Raw genomic sequence first — 21,293 nt, 5'->3', positions numbered from 1 at the left:
CCATATAATTACACTAAATTACATTAACTACCGCCTACACCTACCCAACCCTAAACCTAACATTAAAATAATAAAAATATATTAATCAACTGTTTTCAGCGTGACAAAAATTATGCGGTATTGAAGTGCGCATGCCCAGTGGAGGTGGCTGTATCTCTTTTTTTTTTTAATGCCAAGGGTATAATTAAAGAAGTATACATTTACATTTCAATCACGATAATAAACAATACATTATAAAATAATTAACAAGTAAATAGGTTGGGAAAAATGAAAATGAAAATGAAACAAGACAACATCAACATAAAGAATTATTCCATAAAGATAAAAAATGATAATAATTTTGCACAGTGACTTAACAAAATATATTAAAAAATAAGCACAGGTCTAATGTTTTATGAGCTTTAGTGTTTTTAGAATATAAAAAAGAGCCTGAATGGGTGGCTGTACTCTTCTAGTCAAAACCTTTGACGTCCACGCGTCACTTCCTGGAATCCTCGCGCGTATACAAAATATCGCAGTCTACTCAATTTGTGACAAATGAGCGAATTGTTTGAAGTTTTGTGAAGAGTGATACTTTCCTCCAATCTTTGTTCATGCAGTAGCAAACATCTGATGGATTCAGAGAATGGCGTGAAGGAAACTACAGACCGTACAGATGAAGACCTGGAATTTTGTGACGAAGAAAGTGTGGTTTCCAGTGTGGACTCCTCAACAGAAGAGATGTTTCTTGATGGTCTGGACCCTTTTTTAGATCGGTGAGCTTCTACACATTTTATTAAACATACAATATCTAGGCCTGCTTTTAGTAGTTATATTAGAATTTCTGAATGTAAAGTTTTCCCAAATTTAACGTTCCGCAACAAATTTGAGCTTTTCCTGTATTAAAAGAAGTTTTACTCTACTAATGTACATTTTTCACGTACAAGTACAAGTAGTATTTTTACTTTGGAAAAAATTACCTCACTACATTATAAAGCTTATATCCAGCGTGCGTTGTAGAATAAGAAGTTCTTTAAGGTAGGTAGGAGCATTTCCATGAATGCACTGGTACGTGAGGAGAGAGACCTTGTATTCGATCCGGGCGGAAACGGGAAGCCAATGGAGAGATCGCAGAACTGGTGTAATATGTTCATATTTATGTACTCTCATTAGTATCCTAGCGGAACTGTTCTGTATGTAAGTTACTGTAATTTCTGAATGCTTTTGCTAGGAATCCCAATGAGAAGGGCGTTACAATAGTCCATTCTTGAGGTGAAAAAAGCGTGGACATGTTTCTCAGCATCGTGGAGGGTGTGTCACTATATTCCTGAGATGGTGAAATGATGTTTTACAGAGATGTTTAATATGAGCCTCATAGTTTAAATGAGGATCAAACTTAACACCAAGATTTGTATACCATGATCAATGGTGTCAAATGCTGCCCACAGGCCCAGAAGAACAAGAAGCAAGATCCCCTTAATAATCAGAATCAGAATCAGAAGAGCTTTATTGCCAAGTGTGCTTGCACACACAAGGAATTTTCTTTGGTGTTGGAAGCTTCTAGTACAGACATTCAACACAATGACAATACAATATAATACGATTTACAGTCTAAAAGATTCTAAATTGTGCATATATAAAATAAAGACTATTTTACAGAAAATGGGGGATAATAACATATAAGAGACATTGTACAGGGTAGTATATAGTAGAATAAACATATTAACAGATTGTATGTACACTTGTGCAAATGGATAATTTAGTAAGTAGAGGTAGTGTTATATACATGTATACATAAGATGTAGATATAATAAGGCACTATAGTGCACACTATAGGAGTAGTGGAAGTGGAATATTGCTCTTAAGGAGCAGTTATCTGTTTAGGAGGGAGATTGCCTGGGGGAAGAAGCTGCTTCTGTGTCTGAAAGTCCTGGTGTTTGGTGCTCTAAAGCGCCGGCCAGAGGGCAGCAGATCAAAGAGTGTCCTCAACCTCAAATTGAGTAACTTCTGGGAAACAGCAAAGCTGCGTCGAAGTACCAAACTGCCGGTCAACAGTTGGAACAAATGAGGAGGAAGGAACTAAAAGGAAATCGCGAATTTTGGCTACAAAGAATGTCATAAATTCATTGCATTGCTCTTCTGTAGCTCCTGTGAGCGGAGTAGTTTGAGGTTTGAGAAGGTGATTTATGGTGGAGAACAACTGTTTGGAATTGCCAGGACTACTTTGAATAATGTTTGAATAATACTGTGACCGCTTCTGTAAGAAATTTCGAATAAGCTTTCTGGTGGTCCCGATAGGCCAGTTTATGAACTGTAAGTCCAGACGCTGTAACCCGCCGCTCAAGGGCATGTCCAGCTGCCTTCATTTTCCGCAAATCGCTCGTGAACCAGGGAGCTGAACGTGAAAACATAACTGTTTTGACTTGGATAGGTGCATGAAGATCCAGAATGCTACTCTAAAAATTTTTATAAAATTCCACAGATTCAGTAACTGACGAAATATTTCCAAATTGGAGATGTTGGAGGCTTGTGGTCAAATTCCCCGTGTTAATGTTTTTCAAATTTATAAAATGTATTTCACGTTTAGGCTTGATGTGGGAAGTTATAAAGGGCAACTCCATAGAGATAACCTTTAAGTGAAAATTAAATTAAGTAAAATTATTTAATAGGCGAGTCATATATTTGTATTTTAAAGGTTGCAATCTAACAGGCTACTTGTTTTTTTCTTTTTCTCGTTATGTGTTACAGACCTCACATAACTGAGACTGATTCACCAGAGAACAGCCAGAATTCAGAATCCGGAGAACAGAGAAAACGACCCCGTCTGTCCACCACATCCACTTCTCCCAAAGGTGGTAACATAAAAAATATGAGGACAAGCCAGTCCGTACCTGATGTATCAACAGAAACGTGGCATAGCGCAAATGAACCAGATATGGAAGCACCCTCTCCAGTGTTCACACCAGTTCAAACACCTGGACCAAAGTTTGTACTGGATTCATGCATCACTCCTCTGCAGTTTTTTAAGCTTTTCTTCGCAAATTCACTTATGCAGACAATCGTTGGACACACAAATGTCTATGGAACCAAATGCGAAGACAAAATATGCAAACGGTGGTTGTACATTTCTCTCAAAGACTTTAAGTCGTTCATAGCGCTGATCATTTACATGGGTCTGTTTAAGTGCTCTTCTCTAAAAGACTACTGGAGTGAGTCCCAATACTTCAGTATGGCCTTTCCTAAAAAAGTCATGTCGTATCGGAATTTTCTGAGAGTCTCCAATGCGTTTCATTTAAGTAATACCAGCGAGGATGAGAAAAATGAAATGAAGAAGGGAACATCAGGCTACGATAAGCTGGATAAAATTCAACTGCTGTATCAATACATTCGGGAAGCCTGCAGGAAATATTTTCATCCTTTTCAGAACATCAAGATTGATGAAAGAGTGGTGACATCACAGGATAGAGCCGAATTCAAAGAATGCTTGAAAAGCAAATCTGCAAGTCGGGGGTACAAACTGTTTGCACTCTCAGACTGCACCACAGGCTATACGTGGGACTGCTTTATTCACGATGGAAAGCCTAGTGCATCGCAGAGCGAGGGACTTAGCTACGATTCAGTAATGGCATTGGTGGATGAAAATTTCTTGGGTGATGGCTACAAGCTGTTTGTAGACAAATTTTACACCAGCCCTGTTCTCTTTGGAGACCTCTTGCATAAAAATATTTGGGCTTGTGGTCCTGTTTGGGCAAACAGAACAGGTTTTCCACAAACGTCTGTCAATAAATTGTCAAGAAATGCTCCACGCGGTTCCATGCGTTGGATTAGAGACAATGAGCTGCTGTTTGTTGAGTGGAAAGATGCACGTGAAGTGCAAATGTGCTCCACTTTCCACAAAGCCGGTGGAGAAGACACTGTACAGAGGAAGGTGAAGGGTAAGGACGGAAAGCGGAACCCTGTGGATATCCCCATTCCAGATGCGGTGTTAGACTACGAGAGGTTAGTAGAATTGAATGATCTTATGTATTTATATTGTATATCATTTATTAACTCCTAAACATACAAAATATTTGCATTTCTTTCCGCATAGGACTATGGGGGCAGCGGATTCATCAAGTCGCATTTCTGCACATTACAGAATGCTCCACAAACCGAAAAAGTGGTACCAGTGTTTCTTTTATCATTTTTTGGACATCGCCGTAGAGAATGCATTCATCTTACATCAACTGATGACAAAGGAGAGAAACCAGAACGATCTGACCCGAAAGGCCTTTCTTGAGACACTCGTTGAAGAGCTTACAGAAATTGGTTCGGGAACTTACTTTGCCCCAGTTTCCTCATCCTCATCTCCAGCTCCTGCTCCGTCTTCCTTTGCTTCTCGCTTGACCCATTTTTCCTCTCCCTACTCGGATACTACTGGTGTATTACACAGGCCGAAGCACATTTCAGAGGACAGGACTATTGGTAGACGGAGATGCAAACATTGCCACCTGAAAACTCCAATCGTATGTGTGACCTGTAATGTGTCCTTGTGCTTTCAACCCAAGCGTGACTGTTTCAATGAATGGCATGATCTACAAATTATATGATTTAAAGCTATAAAACTTAAAAATGCATTGCAATGTTAATTAAAGCACTGTTCATAAGTTCTGGTTAATTTACAATTATTTATAAAATGCGTTGGGTTGACCATGTACAGTATATTAAGATGGGAGCACGATCATATTCATGATTTGATTTGGTTTGGTTGTCTTTGGTTTAAAGGGCATTTCTACCACAAGATTTATGCTTGCTCATTAAATGAGGTACCAAATAGCAAAGTTCTGAATGAACCAAGAAAGTGCTTCCAACTGTTTTTAATTGCTTTTTCAAGAATGATGGCTGTTCCATCAGACTTGCAGATTTTTGTTTGTTTGGTAATCTTTGAGTGTTTTGAATATCTCTAAAAATGTGGTTTATGTGGAAAAATAATTTAAATCAGAGCTTGACCAGATATGTGGCTTTGAATTTTTGGTTCATTCACAGTGTTTCTTACAAATGAAGAAATGTGAAACTATTACTACTTGAAAAACAGATTGTGAATTAAAACATTCTTACAAAAGCTATAGTTACCTTCGACTATTGAGTATTTCTTTGCATAATAATCTTTGATGTACAAATGGTATTAATCATTCAAATCATTTTTGATCCGTTTGATTTAAATTTATCACATCTTGGCGTACTCTGCTTCAGCTAAGCCAATTCGGCGTCAGCAGACTGTAAATACAACTCATTTTTTCCAAGATGTTTTTTTATAGCTTTTTGTTCACCACATTTTTCACAGTAGCTGCTGAAAGAGGTCTGTATGTCGCCTATCTGCTTGCAAACTGCCCAATTCAACCACAAACTTGTTTCGCTTTCTCTCTCTCACGTGTATATTTTTGGCCCACGGTCTGTTGCCTGCTTGAGTGGAAACCTTTGTGGTTTCCCTTCTGACAGAAGATAACGTTTCTTCATTGTCATCAAGCCTGTGGATGTGTCAGCAGTACAGCATCACACATTGCAAAGAAATCAACCACATTACAGTCTGCTGACCATTAGAAATGACACCTGCTGCTCTTATGTAACTGATGCTCAACAGAGAATGTTGCAACAGTGTCAATGTCACAGGTTCAGTTTTCAGCAAACACATGAAATTTAAGTCATTTTAAATGCAAATATGCCTATGTGTTTTCCCCCCTTTTGAATTTATGTGGTATGCATTTTAGACCGAAAAATACATTATTTGTTAATACAATATTTTTATTTTAAATGTTTTTCATTCATGTACGTTGACAAGAAACATTTAGTTATTAGGAAACTGTTTTACAAAATAAATAACATTGATGCTTTTATTTAGTACCTACTAAACTTTTACTTTTAGTACATGCACTGTTGCAGACACTGTGGTGGTTATATATTATACATAAATATCACCTGAAAATACACAAAAATTCCAGAATAGTCTTCAATGTTTTATGTCCTTTTGAATCTGACCTCCGAATAAGTGCTGAAATCAGAACGAGGCGATCTCCTCGGCTGTTTTTGTATGGAAGCTGTGTTTATTGATGCGTAATGCACATCATTTTCCTGAAAAAAATTGATGCATGTCTTAATAAAATATATTTTTATGCAAGAAACTGCTTATGTATTTAAATAAAAAATAATAACTTTTTAGTTCAAATTGTAAACACTGAAAGGTTTAGTTAATCTAAAATATGTGCTGTCTAAATGAACAGGTTTTATTTCTCAAAAGTATATATTTTTATTTAGTTTCCCCTAGTTATAAGCATGAGATGAGAGAGAAATACACTTTTAAGGTACTAAATGCTTCCACTTCTTAGTCTTGAATATCATCTATGCAATACCTCATCATGTCTGTTCCTTGCTTGTGTTTCAACTCCAGAAGCTAGAAATTAAACAAGAGGTTAGATTGTTATACATTTACCTGGCTAAATAAACAGATTGTTGTCATTTTAATTGTTCACAAATTGATTAAACATAAACTGATCACCTTAATATGGTTTACATGATTTTCATTAAACTGAATGGGTTCATATATCTGATCTGAAAAAAATGTGACGTACCTGTATTTTTCTTCTGTTGACAAAGGCAGCATATACAGATGAAGCAAAGAATAAGACACACAGGACACAGACTGCCCAGCAGCATCCATAAGGTCATATTATTTGATGGATCAGTTTTGACGGGGGGCTCAGTAGAAGCAGGTATTGAGTCTAAATAGAACAATAGGCATATACGCATGTTGATTTATATCAATGACAGTATTTGATAGTGCAAATTTTCTACATGGCACAGAAGGGATAAAAATCAGAAAGATCATCTTGCATGTTTGCACAGTATTTGTTTTAAACATGTTACAATGAAGTTTGCATGTGCTATACTTTTAATAGAAATCCAAATGTTTTTATATAGTGCAATAAATTGTATACATTTTAAAGTGAAATACTCAAATACTCAGATGTATATACTAACAGAATTACAGAGGCAAGCCATGATCAAATTAATGGTTTCTATAAAACATGGTTGCAGGATTTTGGATATATTTTTATGTGTACAAGACTCTGTGTCAAATATTTTAGCTCTTACATTTTATTATACATATTTGTGAAAAGTTTGAAGTTTCACTGGAACCTATCAGAGAACGGGTTTTTTTAAAGGTAGGAGTAGGTCTTACCCAACACAGCTAGATGGGTTTTTCTGTTTCCATACTGGTACTCCACACTGGACTCTAACATGCCATTCACTTCTGTAATTTCTTTATTTGCTTCTGCACAGTAATAGATTCCCTCATCATATATACTGACATTCGCAATATGTAGATCAAATGAATGAGTGGAGCTGTTTAGCACAAAACTAAAACGTGGAAACATCCCTGAGAACCAGTTTTCAGCACTCATTAATATAGATGATAGATTTGCATATGATTCATTCCTAATCCAAATCATATTAACAGCTGGTATGACACAATCACAGAAGATAGTAACATTGTCTCCTGGTTTAACTCTGACATTCACATCTGTCCCAAAGATTCTCTGATGTTCACAGAACAAAACACCTGCGGAAACAGTACAAGTTTAAACATTAAAAAACAAATCATGTCATTTATTGTGATATTTTCGTGTGCATCTTTCTTCATGTAGTATCTCTCAATAAACAAAGTCCAAAACATTACAGCATAATGAGTAACAATAATTCAGACACAAATAAACTTACACACAAGTGTGATGGTGATAATTCTTTTCCGTTCCATCCCAGTGACTGTTTGTAAGTGACTCTGGTAAGTCTGGGGGTCTTCACAGCGAATATCAGATCTGCTTTGATTGGTTCACTCTGGGGGGAGGTCTTTCTGCTAAAAGGCTTTGGGGTTACATTATGTATTGTCCTGGTTTGGGGTAATATTTGGTGACTTTGATTTGTGTATTTAAGTTATTAATTATATTATTTGATTAGATTTGTAATGCTGTAAAAGTATAAAAGACAATGTGAATATTTTATATTTTTAAATATAGAGAGAGAGAGACAGAGAGAGAGAGAGAGAGAGAAAAGTTGTTTAGATGTAGCAAAATTCAAGCGGAGAACATAACAGGAAACCCACAGTTACATCCTGTTTGCTCAGTCCCTTCCAAAGCACTGTTTATTGATACACAAACATACAATGTACATTTGTAAATTTGTGAACTTGTAAATAAAAAAAATGTATGAATCCTGAATAAGGTTGCATAATTCAAAATCAGATCATGTCTGGTCATCTAAACTGTGGGATGGTCGTTAGGTTTTCTGTTATGTCTCATACGTTTTCTTATGAAATTGTTAACCGGTAATGATTTTAACCCTATATAATGTAATCTTGGCCTATCTTGTTTCATGTTTGACTCTGCGTACTTATTATCTTTCAAATTTACAGATGTGAAACTTTTATTTAACTTTTTATTTAACATTAAGATTCCATGCATCCTCTATTAAAAATGTCACATTTACAGTGGTTTTAATTGTTGGAATATAATAGCAGACATTCTAAATGTAAAATTATGCATACGATTAAAGGTGTTATTGTTTATGATTTGTCATATTAATTGAGGTGTAATTTTGCAATACTTTAGTACTCCTATTTACTGATATATTCAGCTACTAACACACAAAATAAAAAATCTACAAGCAGACACTGCGACCATTGGAAACAATTGCGGTTTGAGTACACATCTAAAAACATCAAAGGACCTGTAAAAAAACTGTGAACAGCCCTAAATCTTTTAAGCATACAGGAAAACCCCTTTTAATAGCATTTAAGGTTAGTCTTAAATTACAAAGAGTGAGAAAATTCAGAATTAGACTGGATCATCAGTATAAAACACACATTTATTATGTGTTATTTTGGTCAGGAACCGCCCACTCAGACAAGGAGGCCTCTGACCTACATGTAAACGACAAACCACAAGAGTTGGCTTTCTGTATACGTGACGTAGTGTCAGGTATGAAATCAGTGCTATCAGAAAAAATTATCTGCCGTGTGCTAAAGCGTAACATGTAAATATTACCACAACTGTCTCTTAACAGACAAAGAAGTGGGTAGAGGGTAAATAATGTGGTCTCTTCAATCAAATGGAGTAAGACTATTTCATATGTGCAACTCTCGAAACAAAGCTGACTACAGGCTGTCTTACATCAACATTATAAATACTTTTCAGACCATCTTTTGGGCAATACTGAAAATTAGTTTAAAAAAAAGCCCTGTACTTTAATCTTAGCATTAACCCAAAAGATCAAAAGATTCTGTGACTCCTGGCCTATTATTTAAAAGGCACTTGCCCAAAACCACTTAGGTGCTTACATTGTGCGAAAAAACTGACATCAATTTAAAAATACAGTAGTATTTGGTGTGTGCGCTTTTTCTCTATTAATATGGTGAGTCATAGCATGACCACAAAATTTGTGCTTATTTTAAAAGACAGTTTTACATCTAATTATGAAATATTAAAATGTAATTTGTAGAAATGTCATATTTATATATATATATATATATATATATATATCACACATTAAAAAGCACTTATGTTGGCCATAGTGCTGTACAATAAAACCAAATAAATAAAATACTTCCATAGTCAAGAAATGCAATGCAAATCAGCAAATCAGACAAATTCACAGTAAACACAGAGACAGCCTGACAGAGAAATCTCTACATGTCTAAAAATATTCATTACATTCTTAAAGATGTGGGTCAGTATTTAAGATGTCAAACAACACAAAGTTAATATAAATACAAATTCCATCACTTCCCTTTCAATCTTTATCAACACACAAACTAAACTAAACACTGTACGCTTCCATGGATAAAAGTGTCTGTCAAATGCATGAACGTATAAATAAAATTTGAATTAAACACATCTTTATTAAACAATGATGAGTGAATTGAAATTACAATATGTGCATTAATAATTAGGGTTGGGAAACAAAAAACAATTCCAATTCTAGAATCGGAGTCGATAAGCAGAATCGGAATCGAAACTGATCAAATTCAAATGATACCCGACCCTAATAGATATACTGTATATTTTTAGATGCAAATATTACTGATTTAGTCTTTTATACAGTATGACAGTATCAGTCACACTGTTTCTGAAGTCAACAGACTTATTCTTTGCTAATTATTTGGTGATATTATATGTGACCCATGGACCACAAAACCAGTCAAGAGTCCATTCTTAAAATGAGATATAGAAATAAGCTTTCTATTGATGTATAGTTTGTTAGGATAGGACAATATTTGGCCAAGATACAACTATTTAAAAATCTGGAATCTGAGGGTGCAAAAAATCTAAATATTGAGAAAATCGCCTTTAAAGTTGTCCATATCACAAGCTGCAGCAGGCTGTTGCTAAGAAGGAACAGGTTTGTTTTAACGCTCTCTATTGGCTTTCCGCTGTAATGACGTTGTGGAGAGTATATGAACCCGAAAGCTGAAATTCTAAGCTTTACATAGATACCAAACTTAAGTGGGTTATTCCCAAAGAGCGGGCAGAAGCGAGTGATGTTTGTAGACGTGTTTCCTGACATTTTTGTTGGCGATTTTGCTGCTCCACTCACAAAAATAAAATTTTAATACATTTACAGACGGTAGGAAATTAATTAAATATCTTCATGGAACATGATCTTTACTTAATATCCTAATGATTTTTGGTATAAAAGAAAAATCGATCATTTTGACCCAAACAATGTATTGTTGGCTATTGCTACAAAACACCTGTGCTACTTCTGACTGGTTTTGTGGTCCAGGATCACATATTATATTGATTGGGAGCTATTGCACTTCTATTTGATTTTTTCAGTGCAAACCAAGTAAATAAAGTAAATCAAAATAAAACGAGGCATGTTGTAACTGCTATAATCTAAGATGCAACAATATCACAGTTTATCAAAGCAAAAATGTTTCATATATCATCAACAATTATTTAAAAATAAAAAGTTAAAAGGGAAAATCCATAAGAAACCCACAAGAAGGGAAAATGTGCATTTATCATCTCATTTAGACAACTTTTCTGAAGAAAACACTATGCAGCAAACCATCCTTGAATCCTACCTGGAAGTGCAGCTTGATAGAGTGCCACATGCTGTATCCTCTGAGCTAAGTCCCAGTCCGAGTCTATTGAAAATTCTAAGATAAAGCTGAAATTCCTGTAAATCTAAGAAAAACGTTCCCAAAAAGTCTCCAAAGACATGGTTTGGCTTTGCTTAGCCAGAATAGTTAATCTTTGTCCTTCTCTTTCTTCTTCTTAAACAAATTCTTGAGCATGGAAGACTTCTTGCCCTTGTCTTTGCTGCTGGATTCTAAGGAAGATAAACTTGCTGAGGAACCTTCATATCCCAGAAGACTTTGAGAAGAACCAGACACCCCGGCACCATAACCGAGATCACCAGCAGCGGGGGTAACCGCGTTCTCATAGGACTTTTCTAGAATGCCGTCATACACCAGCGTGCTGAGTGTTTCTGAGGCTGGTTTCAAGACCATCAAGGAACTAACAGTGAGGTCGGGTGGGCCAGGTGGTCCTGGGTACGTAACTGCTTCAGTAGACAAACCCAACACCTCTCTCTGTATTTTACCAATGGGCAAATCCACGGGGTTATCTATCTTTATACCGCGTTGTACTCTTTGTGTCTCCATGTGCACATCCCTGCTCTCTTTAAAGGATCTACCTCTTTGATTTTCCATTGATGTGTCAAACTCATCACCCGTCATTTTCCTTAAGGCAGTATTCACAGAAATGTCACCAACGATTTCAGAGGACACATCAAAGTCATCCTGCGGCATCATTCTCGGAGGGATATCTTTGGCCGGATCTGTTTTGCCAAACATCTTTAATTTTTTACAGCTTTCGATGGAACTTTCACAAGTTGATTCGAAGGAGTTTTCCCGAAACATTCTTCCTCGTTGGATGTTTGTAAAATCAAGATTATCCCTCTGTTTCATGGAAGCGCTCATTAAAGAATCAGAATACCGATTCGCACTTGTGATGTCTGTGTCAATGTCACTTTTTGGAATCGCTCTACAAATACTGTCCCCCATTGGATCTTTTCTCTCTCTGAATGACCGTTGTCTCTGATCGATATTTACTGATGTTGCTGGGGAATATAACTTTTCTGTGGAGTAAAACCTCTTAGTTGAATCTATTGACAAATCTCTGGGTAGTTTCCTTGAACTGACGGTACCTTCAGTATCTGCTATACCTGTCAGTTCTTTAGGAAGGTGCACGGTGGTCTCTAACTCTTCCCTTGATGTCTTTCTTAATGGAGTATCAGTGTCCAGTTCCTCTCTTGATACTTTCCTCGAGGTGCTCATCAAAGACTCGTCCATCTCCTCCTGAGAGATCTTGCGTGAGGGACTATCCTCTTGTTCTTCCAGGGAAATCTTTCGGGACATTTTATCAGAGAACAAACCCTCTCTGTATTTTCTGCGAGGTGGAACGTCCAGGCTAGTGTACATTCTGCTGATGGACGAACCAATGGACTCTGTATCTGAGGATGTGTCCATGGACTCCCTGAGAGAATTGAAATAAAACTGTTCTTTGTATTCAGGTATCTCATCTGGTTGATTATGGCACTTTATTAAAAATTTACTTATTTACTATTTATTAAGATTTTATAAATAAATGGTGCTCTTAGTGAAAATTCATCATTAATTTAGTTTATTTGGTGTTTTCTTTTGTGGCCAATGAATCATATTGAAAATACAAGTGTAGCAGAGAGTTTGTAACCATTGTGGCTTTAAAGCCAAATGTTAAATCGGTGCTATACAACCCCCACCAGATATGTTGTGACACCCCTAATTCAAATAAATACTTATTTTTATCAGACAAACTGCCATTCTGACTTACTGTTTCACTAGAGGAGAGAATTTCATGTGTTCCTCATCTTCATCTCCATATCGCCGCAGCGGTGAACGTATGGGAATCAGGAGGTCAGGGTCAGGTGATACAATTACAGGTGAAGGCACCATGTGCCCAGATCTCCGGGAACGAACCAGAGACCGTGGAGAACATTTCAGAGGAGCAACTGTAACTAAAAAGAGAATTCATAGAAAATGTATGTCTGTTCCAATAATCCAACATTTCTAATTTAAAAAGCAAAGTTCTGACCTAGGAAATAAAAAAATGAAAGGCAGTTAGTAAATAGGGTTTTTATAATTGAGGGTGTTTAATACATATTCAGCCACTGATAAAAAGAGACCATTTCAAAATTATTTTCAGTTCTTCTGAATTTAGTATTTATAGTTCTGTTTCATTCTGTGAATTAACAATATTTCTCCCAAATTGCAAATAAAAATGTTGTTTCTATTTGCATTTATTTGCAGAAAATGAAAAGTAGAGAAACAGGTCAAAATAACAAAGTATATACAGTATTTTTCAAATACTGCAAAAAAACAACATTAATATTTATACTCTTGGAAACGTTTAGGATTTTCTTTTGTGTTTTGTCACGCTGTCAGTCTTTCACATTGCTGTTGGATGACTTTATGTCACTTCTGAGGTTTGATTTTGTTGAAATTCAACAGACACTGGACTGAAATGGCCACATTACTATCTAGAAACACCATTTAAATGAAATTTGGAATGGTCTCTTCATTTTTTCCACGACTACGACTGTATATATTGTTGCTAGCATGTTGACAGACAGACAGCTAGATGGCTAGCTTTCTAGCGAGCTAAAAAGCCAGACAGACAAAGAACCAACCAGGAATCTGTGGTATAATCTGTGACATTTCCTCTTCCATGTCTTCCACCGCCATGGGCACTTGATAGGACTGCATGGCAGCCCGGGGCATTAGCATCCAGTTGGAGTCTGGGTACAGAGTAGCGGTGAGATTGGACAGGCCAGCATTTTTCATCAAAGGAAATCCACACAAGTTCTCAATCTGCTGCCACCTGTGCAGACGCTCCCGAAGACAAGCGGTCACCTCGGCTAGTGCATTCCTAAAAGACGTGTTATATTTATATTGCATTAGATAACAACATATCAAGTGACATTCACAAATAGCCTAATCTTTAACAGTTATCAACCAACTACCTCCAAGACCATTTTTAAAGGGATAGTTCACCTAGAAATGAAAATTCTGTCTCCCCCCAAACCTGAACAAACGAAGATATTTTAAAGAATGTTGGTAACCAAACAACTTTGACCTCCAACTGACTTGCATTGTATAGATACAAAAACCACTGAGACATTTCTCAAAATATCTTCCCTTGTGTTAAACAGAAGAAAGAGTCATGTACAGGTTTTGAATAAGGTTGAATAAATGACAGATGACTTAATTACTTTGCCTCCAGGATTCTCTGATCCACTTGATCCAATGAAGAGCTGTGTGCCACATGTAGAGTACCCAGCAAAGAGCTCCGTTTCTTCTTGATCTTCTCAGCCTGTGCAAAAGTACCATATGACAAATTAACGGGAAAATGCTGAATAACTATCTGTAACCATTTATGCAAATACCCATTTATTCTGAAATAAATGTGATTTTAATATATTCATTTTTTAAATAAAAATCATGTAATGGAATTCATGCAAGGGAATTAATCTAAGACTGTGTATGACTCATACATCTTTGCACTACCTCTTCTTTAGCTGTGTTGAGTTGTTGTTCTGCACTTTGCTTCTTGACGTTGTAGTATTGCACCTCCACCTCATGGGTGAGCTGTAGCCACAGCTGCAGAGATTCAGGGATGGAGCACAGGAACTGCATGTCTTTCTCCGCCCTCATCAGTGCGCCACGCATCTGTGCGACAAAACCCGCGAGGTGAGCCGCGGGGTATCGAGGGTTCGAGTGTTATTGTGAGATATGCAACTTTACCTGGTCAAGCTCCTCTTCTGCGTACCGAAGGCGGCTGAGCTCGCTTACGGCTCCCGCACGGAGTTTGTGAAGGCGGTTGGCCTCTTCCTGAGCTCCCTGAATCTCGTCTTTCATCTTTTCCTCGAGATTCCTCTTCTCTACCACCACTGTGCGCTTCTCCTCCTGGGCTTTCTCCAGCCTTTCGAACGTCCATGAGTTAGTCTAAACAATGCATGTTCCAAACCTGTAAATATACCAAATGTGTACGGTACTCACTGCTCCTGTAAGTCCATGAGGCTTTGCTCTGCTCTCTGCAAGCTTTCCAGGTCCTTCATCATCTTCGAAATGTGTTCTTTAGATGTTTTATTCTGTGTTTTCGCAAACAAGCATCCGCCAATCCCCATCACCACTGACACCATAAGAATCAGGTCTTTCATCCAATTGTGTGGAGGACCTTTAACACAGTGGGCGGAGTTATTATTAATCAGACAGCCAATGAAACATTATGTGAAGTGTGTTTACACAGCATGACAGGACATTTGCGGACTGCATTTTGAGGATTAACTCCGTTCAGTGTGCAACCCACGAGTGCATTGATAGTTCATTTGTGACCCTAGACGACAAAACCAGTCTTAAGGGTCAATTTTTCGAAATTGAGATTTTTACATCATCTGAAAGCTGAAGAAATAAGCTTTCTATTGATATATGGTTTGTTAGGATAGGACACTATCTGGCGGAACAACAACTATTTACAAAGCTGGAATCTGAGGGTGCAAAAAATCAAAATATTGAGAAAATCGCCTTTGAAGTTGTTAATCTGAGGCACTGTAGCAGGCCATCCACTCACAAAAATAAAGTTTTTATACATATACAGTAGGAAATTTATAAAATATCTTCATGGAACATGATCTTTACTTAATATCCTAATGATTTTTGGCAAAAAGAAAAATCGTTAATTTTTACCCATACCATGTATTTTTGCCGATTACTAAAAATGTTCCTGTGCTACTTAAGACTGGTTTTGTTGTCCAGGGTCACATTTCATGTGTGCTCAAAAGACAAACGTCAGTTAGAGCTAAACTTGTTACTGACATTTAAGGAGCCAGGGCCATCTGAATCAAACTCGATCGTTTCATTATACTGTGGCTTCAGCTATTGGATTTTGTTTTGAAGCACATTCAATACGTTAGATCGGTTTGACAAGACAGCATAGAACACACACACGCTGCCCAAAAAAATTAAGCTTGAATGCACTCTAAAAGTCACTTTGTATAAAAGCATCCGCCAAATGCATAAATATAACTTCATGCTGAATGTGTAAAATTGATATGCATACGTGTGGGAGGTCCAAACAGCACCACATCCAGAGCTTTGAGTTTGAGTTTTTGTTTGTGCTGCTGGTCGTGGATCTTCAGGTGAGTGCTCATAAATGACGGTTCATTGCCAGCAATCCTGTTACCACAAATCAAGCAAGATTAGGATTTGGAATAATAAGCACTTCGCTCAAGGACCTTGAATGCACGGACCTGTATAAAGCATCCACTTACTTACGTCATCACTATAGGTCAATAACTGACATACAATACAATTAACATTACTGTATAATAGGAAGTAAAAATCATTTTTTCAAATATGTTTTTATTATTATTTGGTCTGACCATTTTTGTAGAGGTTTTTAGATGGCATGTTGGGATGAATGGATTTTGGTTGAAAAAAATCTCAAAATTGAACAATTGTGTCTCTCAGAAATGTAAAAAGCAGTACACATTGTGTATATTGTCGCCGCAAACCTCAGATGTCCAAATTTGAAAAAACACTTTTAAAATGTTTAAACACTGTACTGTCAAAGTAGACAAGCACTTTTTAATACTTTTTATTGGTCATATATTTGCAAAACCCAGTGCCAAACATAAAAGGTGACTTAATAATAAAAATAAAAATTCACCAAATATGTAGATAAAAGGTTTCAGAAAGGACATCAGCGATATGCACATATCATTACATTAAAAGTACCTGACATATTTTAGGCAACCAATTATATCAAACTGACTGAATTTTCAGTTTGTTCAATCTCGATTTGTCTCACCTGGGCAATGTGTTCCCATTAACACGCAGCTCTTTAAAGCTCTTTTCATATTGAGGCAACTCCACAAACTCCCTCAGCCAGCTCAACACGTACTCTTGAGTCCAGTTATGAACTAATAAAGAGGACGAAAGCGCAAAGAAAGGAACAAATTCATGTTTAACTTATGTTCTACATTGCCAAGACATAAATACATTTCACCTTAATTCACCAGTGATCTCACTCTCATCGACTATGAGTGAGCTGTTATGCGACTATGTGACAGCTATTAACAAGTGATGTCATGTGATTTCACTGTGTGTGATAAGGTTAAAGCTGGAATCTCTATAATCACAACCCTCTTGGATGAGTGGCGAAATGTTTTGGGCTGTAAAGAAATGCATCCAATTGACCTGAATGAATCTACTATGACCTGGATATCTGAGAATTTTCAGACAAATGACCGCCAACAGTTGTTATAGCTGAACAATGCCAAAGTCATAGGTTTGAGTCCTAGAGAACTCACATACTGATGTCTTGGTTGCGCTATAGGTATTATATAAATATTACTTCAGATCAAAGCATTTGCCAAATATACAAACACAAATGTACAACATCCCACCCTCCGAGGATTTCCAGCTCCTCCAGAGCTCCTCCAAAGTGATGTGCTGGTCTTCTTGATGGAGTTTACTGTGCTTGTTTGCCTGTTGTTGCTGTTGCATGTCTTCTATGATGAACTACGGTAAAGATCAAACAGATGATGCATAAACTGCACTGTATTGTTTTCAATAAAGCATTTTGCTTGATATGAAAAAATACTTTTATAAGCTAACCTTCCTTTTCCCAAAGGATAAAAGGTGAACATATTTAAATTAACTTATGTATAGAAGAACCCCTCCCCAACAAACACACACTCATCAACACGTGTTTAAAATAACACCTGAGTAAACGTGCAACATGAAGTCACCTACATTATTGTGATGCCAGTGGTGCTTATTTTATGCTTTTTTGAATTTAAAAATGCATAAAGGTTTACGTGAGAGTTTTTTTTGTAATGTCAAAGCACCTAAATTATATATCTACAGCAGCGAGGGAAAGAAACTCAATGCCAGACAGGCAGATCTCCCGCAGGACATTGCTGAGAAACCCATCCCCATCGTGTTATGTCCCCTCAGTGCCAAGCTTGAACAGTTTGTCTTGGGCACTAAATGGAAACATGTGTTTCTAAATTGACCAACAGGCTGTGCACAGGAACCTATAAGGGTGCTTTGCAACAACGCTCACACTTAAACGTCACACATACATAGCAAAGTGTTAAAAGCTAAATCTGTGGGTTCAAGAGTTGACTTCAACACTGCTTTGCTTCAATGTGTCGCTCCATAAGCTGTTGGAATTTGAGGATGCGCATTGGGGTGTGTGCAATCTTCTTGTGTGATGGTTGATTACCTCAACGCTCTCCTCCACCTCAATACCTCCATCCTGATCATCATCCATCTCTCTGTGGATGTGCTGGAGAGCCTCCATACTGAAGCGGTCAGCCTCGGTCATACACGGAGGGCTCACTTGCAGACATGGATCTGTGGTGAAAAGGCACACATAGGTTTAAACAGGAGTCAAATGATCGTTAAACATTTGCAATGGTAGCTCAACTGGTAAAGCATGGTGCTTACAACATCAAGGTCATGAGTTTGTTTCTCAGGGAGCATGTGGACTAAAATGATGTGTATCACATTGCCCTGTGAGATACTTTGGATGAAAGTATCTGAAAATGCATATTGTATGCATTTACGACGTACACCATTGTATTACTTACAGTATGGCCACTTACTAAAAGGTAATGCAGCATTTTCTTCTGAAAGAAACAGCGTTATATAATCTTTATTGTTATTATAATTGTCTTTAAAACAAGCTTTATTTGTTTTCCTGAGAAAAAAATAGGCCCACTGTATAGTCGCACACAAGTATTTATAAAGTTTCAAAGGAGATCTGTCGCAAACTGATTTTCAGAATATAAAAATCTTCAAGCACAGCTTCTATGCTTACATTTTTATGCATTTGGCTTCATGCTTTAATCTAAAGCCATTTACAATGCATTTTATGTATTTATGTAAACATTGTATCAATGTGTTGTGTTCTCTGGGATCGAACCCATGACCTTCACTCATCTAACGCTACAGGAACACGAATATGACGTTTTTATATACAGTTTTTGACACAATCCTCATATGATTATAAATAAAGATTATGTAACAGTAGGCCTATTATTATAAACACATATTTGAAAATGTGAATAAAAAGCAATAAAAAAAATCTGGTTTGGAATATAGAGGCTATGCATGGAAAATCTTTTTGTGAGTAACAAATAAGAAAGATTTTTGGCGTGCACACATGCCTGTTGTGGTCACAGTTGCGTCCTTGTACAGTCCAGTGTAGTGCGGTTCGTCACTGGAGGTGTCGCAGCTGACCAGGCCGCGAAGGACGAGCAACGCGGTGAGGCAGAAGATGTGCATGACAGTATTTAAGCGCCAGTGCTGTCTATGACTTCTGATGATCCAAAGAACAGATGCACATCCAGCAGGTTATGTGATAGTGATGCTATAAACAGCTACAGCTTCAGGAAAAATCGTATTGCTCAAGTATAAACACAGGTTAGAACAGGAGTAGGCTATATTTCGCAAATAAATTACATTAACGAAAAATAAAAAACAGCCGATGTTGGGTAATGAAACCGTTTTTAGATAAACCTCTGTGCTTCTGTTGTGCTAATATTAATGCACCCACCATCAAAAAAATATTTTATAAACATAATTTAAGCAAAATAAATTGTTTCGCTGTCAAAAGCATTTTTTGCTGTAAACTAAGAAACACAATGGCAAAAAAAATCTCGGTTAAGTTTAAGGTTAAAAACTCTGAAGGTAACCGCGTTTCCTTATGAAAGTAGATCCGTACGAAAGAAGTTCTTCATGCGATAGTCCTCTCTAGATAATGTGTGTCCATAACAGTGTTGCGGTGATTAAATGTCACCAAACTTTGTGTTCCTGTAGTTTGCGTGCGTCTTTCCCAATGCCAAAGGCGGATTTACAAATCCCAGCTGAGACTGGCTCATGAATATTAATTACAATATTGTGACGTCCGTAAAGGAGTCGTAACAATTTGTTGACGGGAAGACGTTGGTGCATAAATATTCTGGCTAATATTGTAAAAGCGACATTAATCTATTTATAATTGGCGATACCACAAAATAATAATGGATGTTAATTTAAAAAAAAAATTTGTTCGGACGCTAAACAAATCGAATAAGCAACATTGATATTTCTGAATTAATATTAATGAGCCACGGTGTAACGTAACAGATCGAGAATCCAAACTGTGGTACCGGTTCTCACACATAGAGGGCGCTTTAATCAAACCCAACTAGACCAAAGATCTTGTTGATAAAAAGAGCATGTTGGTAAAATTATTGGCAGAACGGCTTCATATCCGCTGAGAATATTCAATACTCCAGTTAACTCGATTTTAACACTCTGTAAAACTGTTTCTCATTTGCATGCACACACACACACACAATATCCCTAGCCTCAGGGTTAAATTTAGAGCCCTATCAGATTATCTGTTGAGGACTCAGAAAGAGCAACAGAAAGAGTTTCGAGTTACACCTCAAGAGCCACATGACCTAAAAATAAAACCGCGGCTTGAGTGAGAGGATTCCAGAGGCTAGCAACGACTGACAGGTGCCCGTCTTTGAAATTCAGGCCAAACGCGCTTCAAAATCAATCTGAAAAAATAATGATCTCATATCTGCCCCTGGTGGTCACCTTTTGTTTATAATTATGTTGAAGGACTCAAATGTTAGCAGACAAAATCCTTTAACTGATTTTAAAAAACATGAGAGTAGGCTATGGTGAGCTGTGCCACTTTTTATCTATGTGAGGAAAATAGCATTTCATGAACAAATAATAAATATTATAGAAAGGCATCTATATGTTACAACAGCCCGTAAAGCAGCCAGGTTACCTTTCCAACTGTGATTTTTTTTATTTTTAGATGATATAGCTGTCCACTGTAGTGACCTCTATGCAAGGGATAATAAGCTCGTCTATTAGGCTTCTCATTTATGTTCTTACAACTGACACCTTTTCCATTTTTTAACTAATAGATTTTTACATTTTTCTGTGCTCACTGACACAGCACGGTCCGACAGCTTCCTCTATGTTGCATTTGGAATATTGCTTGAAAGGGGACTGAGTCAAGCGCACAGTAATTTCCACAACACGGAGTTTCAAGTTGATCTTGCTCCTTTTGGAAAAAAACATTTGAAAAACATGCTAGGACACAAAAAAGTACCAAAACCATATTGACATTCTTCTTCTTGTGTACTCTGTTTAACCTCCA

At 37.0% G+C, this 21,293-nt stretch overlaps 3 protein-coding genes across 3 annotated transcripts; 1 reads left to right on the top strand and 2 right to left on the bottom strand.

The window, feature by feature from the left end:
- Positions 1 to 385: 385 nt before the first annotated feature.
- LOC130553161 (piggyBac transposable element-derived protein 4-like) lies at positions 386 to 5,077 on the top strand. Its single transcript, XM_057331943.1, has 3 exons — positions 386 to 755; positions 2,728 to 3,978; positions 4,070 to 5,077. The coding sequence occupies exons 1-3, from the start codon at positions 613 to 615 to the stop codon at positions 4,566 to 4,568; spliced, it is 1,893 nt and encodes a 630-aa protein (XP_057187926.1). The 5' UTR covers positions 386 to 612; the 3' UTR covers positions 4,569 to 5,077.
- Positions 5,078 to 5,381: 304 nt separating this feature from the next.
- On the bottom strand, positions 5,382 to 7,771 carry LOC130553640 (uncharacterized). Its single transcript, XM_057332717.1, has 5 exons — positions 7,735 to 7,771; positions 7,196 to 7,576; positions 6,585 to 6,734; positions 6,366 to 6,406; positions 5,382 to 6,087 (listed from the first exon to the last, which is right to left on the bottom strand). Exons 1-5 carry the CDS (start codon positions 7,769 to 7,771, stop codon positions 5,974 to 5,976), a joined length of 723 nt encoding a protein of 240 aa, XP_057188700.1. The 3' UTR covers positions 5,382 to 5,973.
- Positions 7,772 to 8,299: 528 nt separating this feature from the next.
- On the bottom strand, positions 8,300 to 21,170 carry stim2a (tromal interaction molecule 2a). The gene is made up of 12 exons (XM_057331110.1): positions 19,294 to 21,170; positions 18,348 to 18,478; positions 17,524 to 17,638; positions 16,926 to 17,037; positions 16,176 to 16,291; positions 15,116 to 15,293; positions 14,861 to 15,038; positions 14,624 to 14,785; positions 14,329 to 14,429; positions 13,747 to 13,985; positions 12,891 to 13,074; positions 8,300 to 12,554 (listed from the first exon to the last, which is right to left on the bottom strand). The coding sequence occupies exons 1-12, from the start codon at positions 19,409 to 19,411 to the stop codon at positions 11,264 to 11,266; spliced, it is 2,925 nt and encodes a 974-aa protein (XP_057187093.1). The 5' UTR covers positions 19,412 to 21,170; the 3' UTR covers positions 8,300 to 11,263.
- Positions 21,171 to 21,293: the final 123 nt, after the last annotated feature.

The sequence above is a fragment of the Triplophysa rosa genome, linkage group LG4, assembly GCF_024868665.1.
Source record: "Triplophysa rosa linkage group LG4, Trosa_1v2, whole genome shotgun sequence".
Lineage (NCBI taxonomy): Eukaryota > Metazoa > Chordata > Actinopteri > Cypriniformes > Nemacheilidae > Triplophysa > Triplophysa rosa.
The sequence above is the reverse complement of the archived record's forward strand: the minus strand, read 5'-3'. Positions and strand labels throughout refer to the sequence as shown.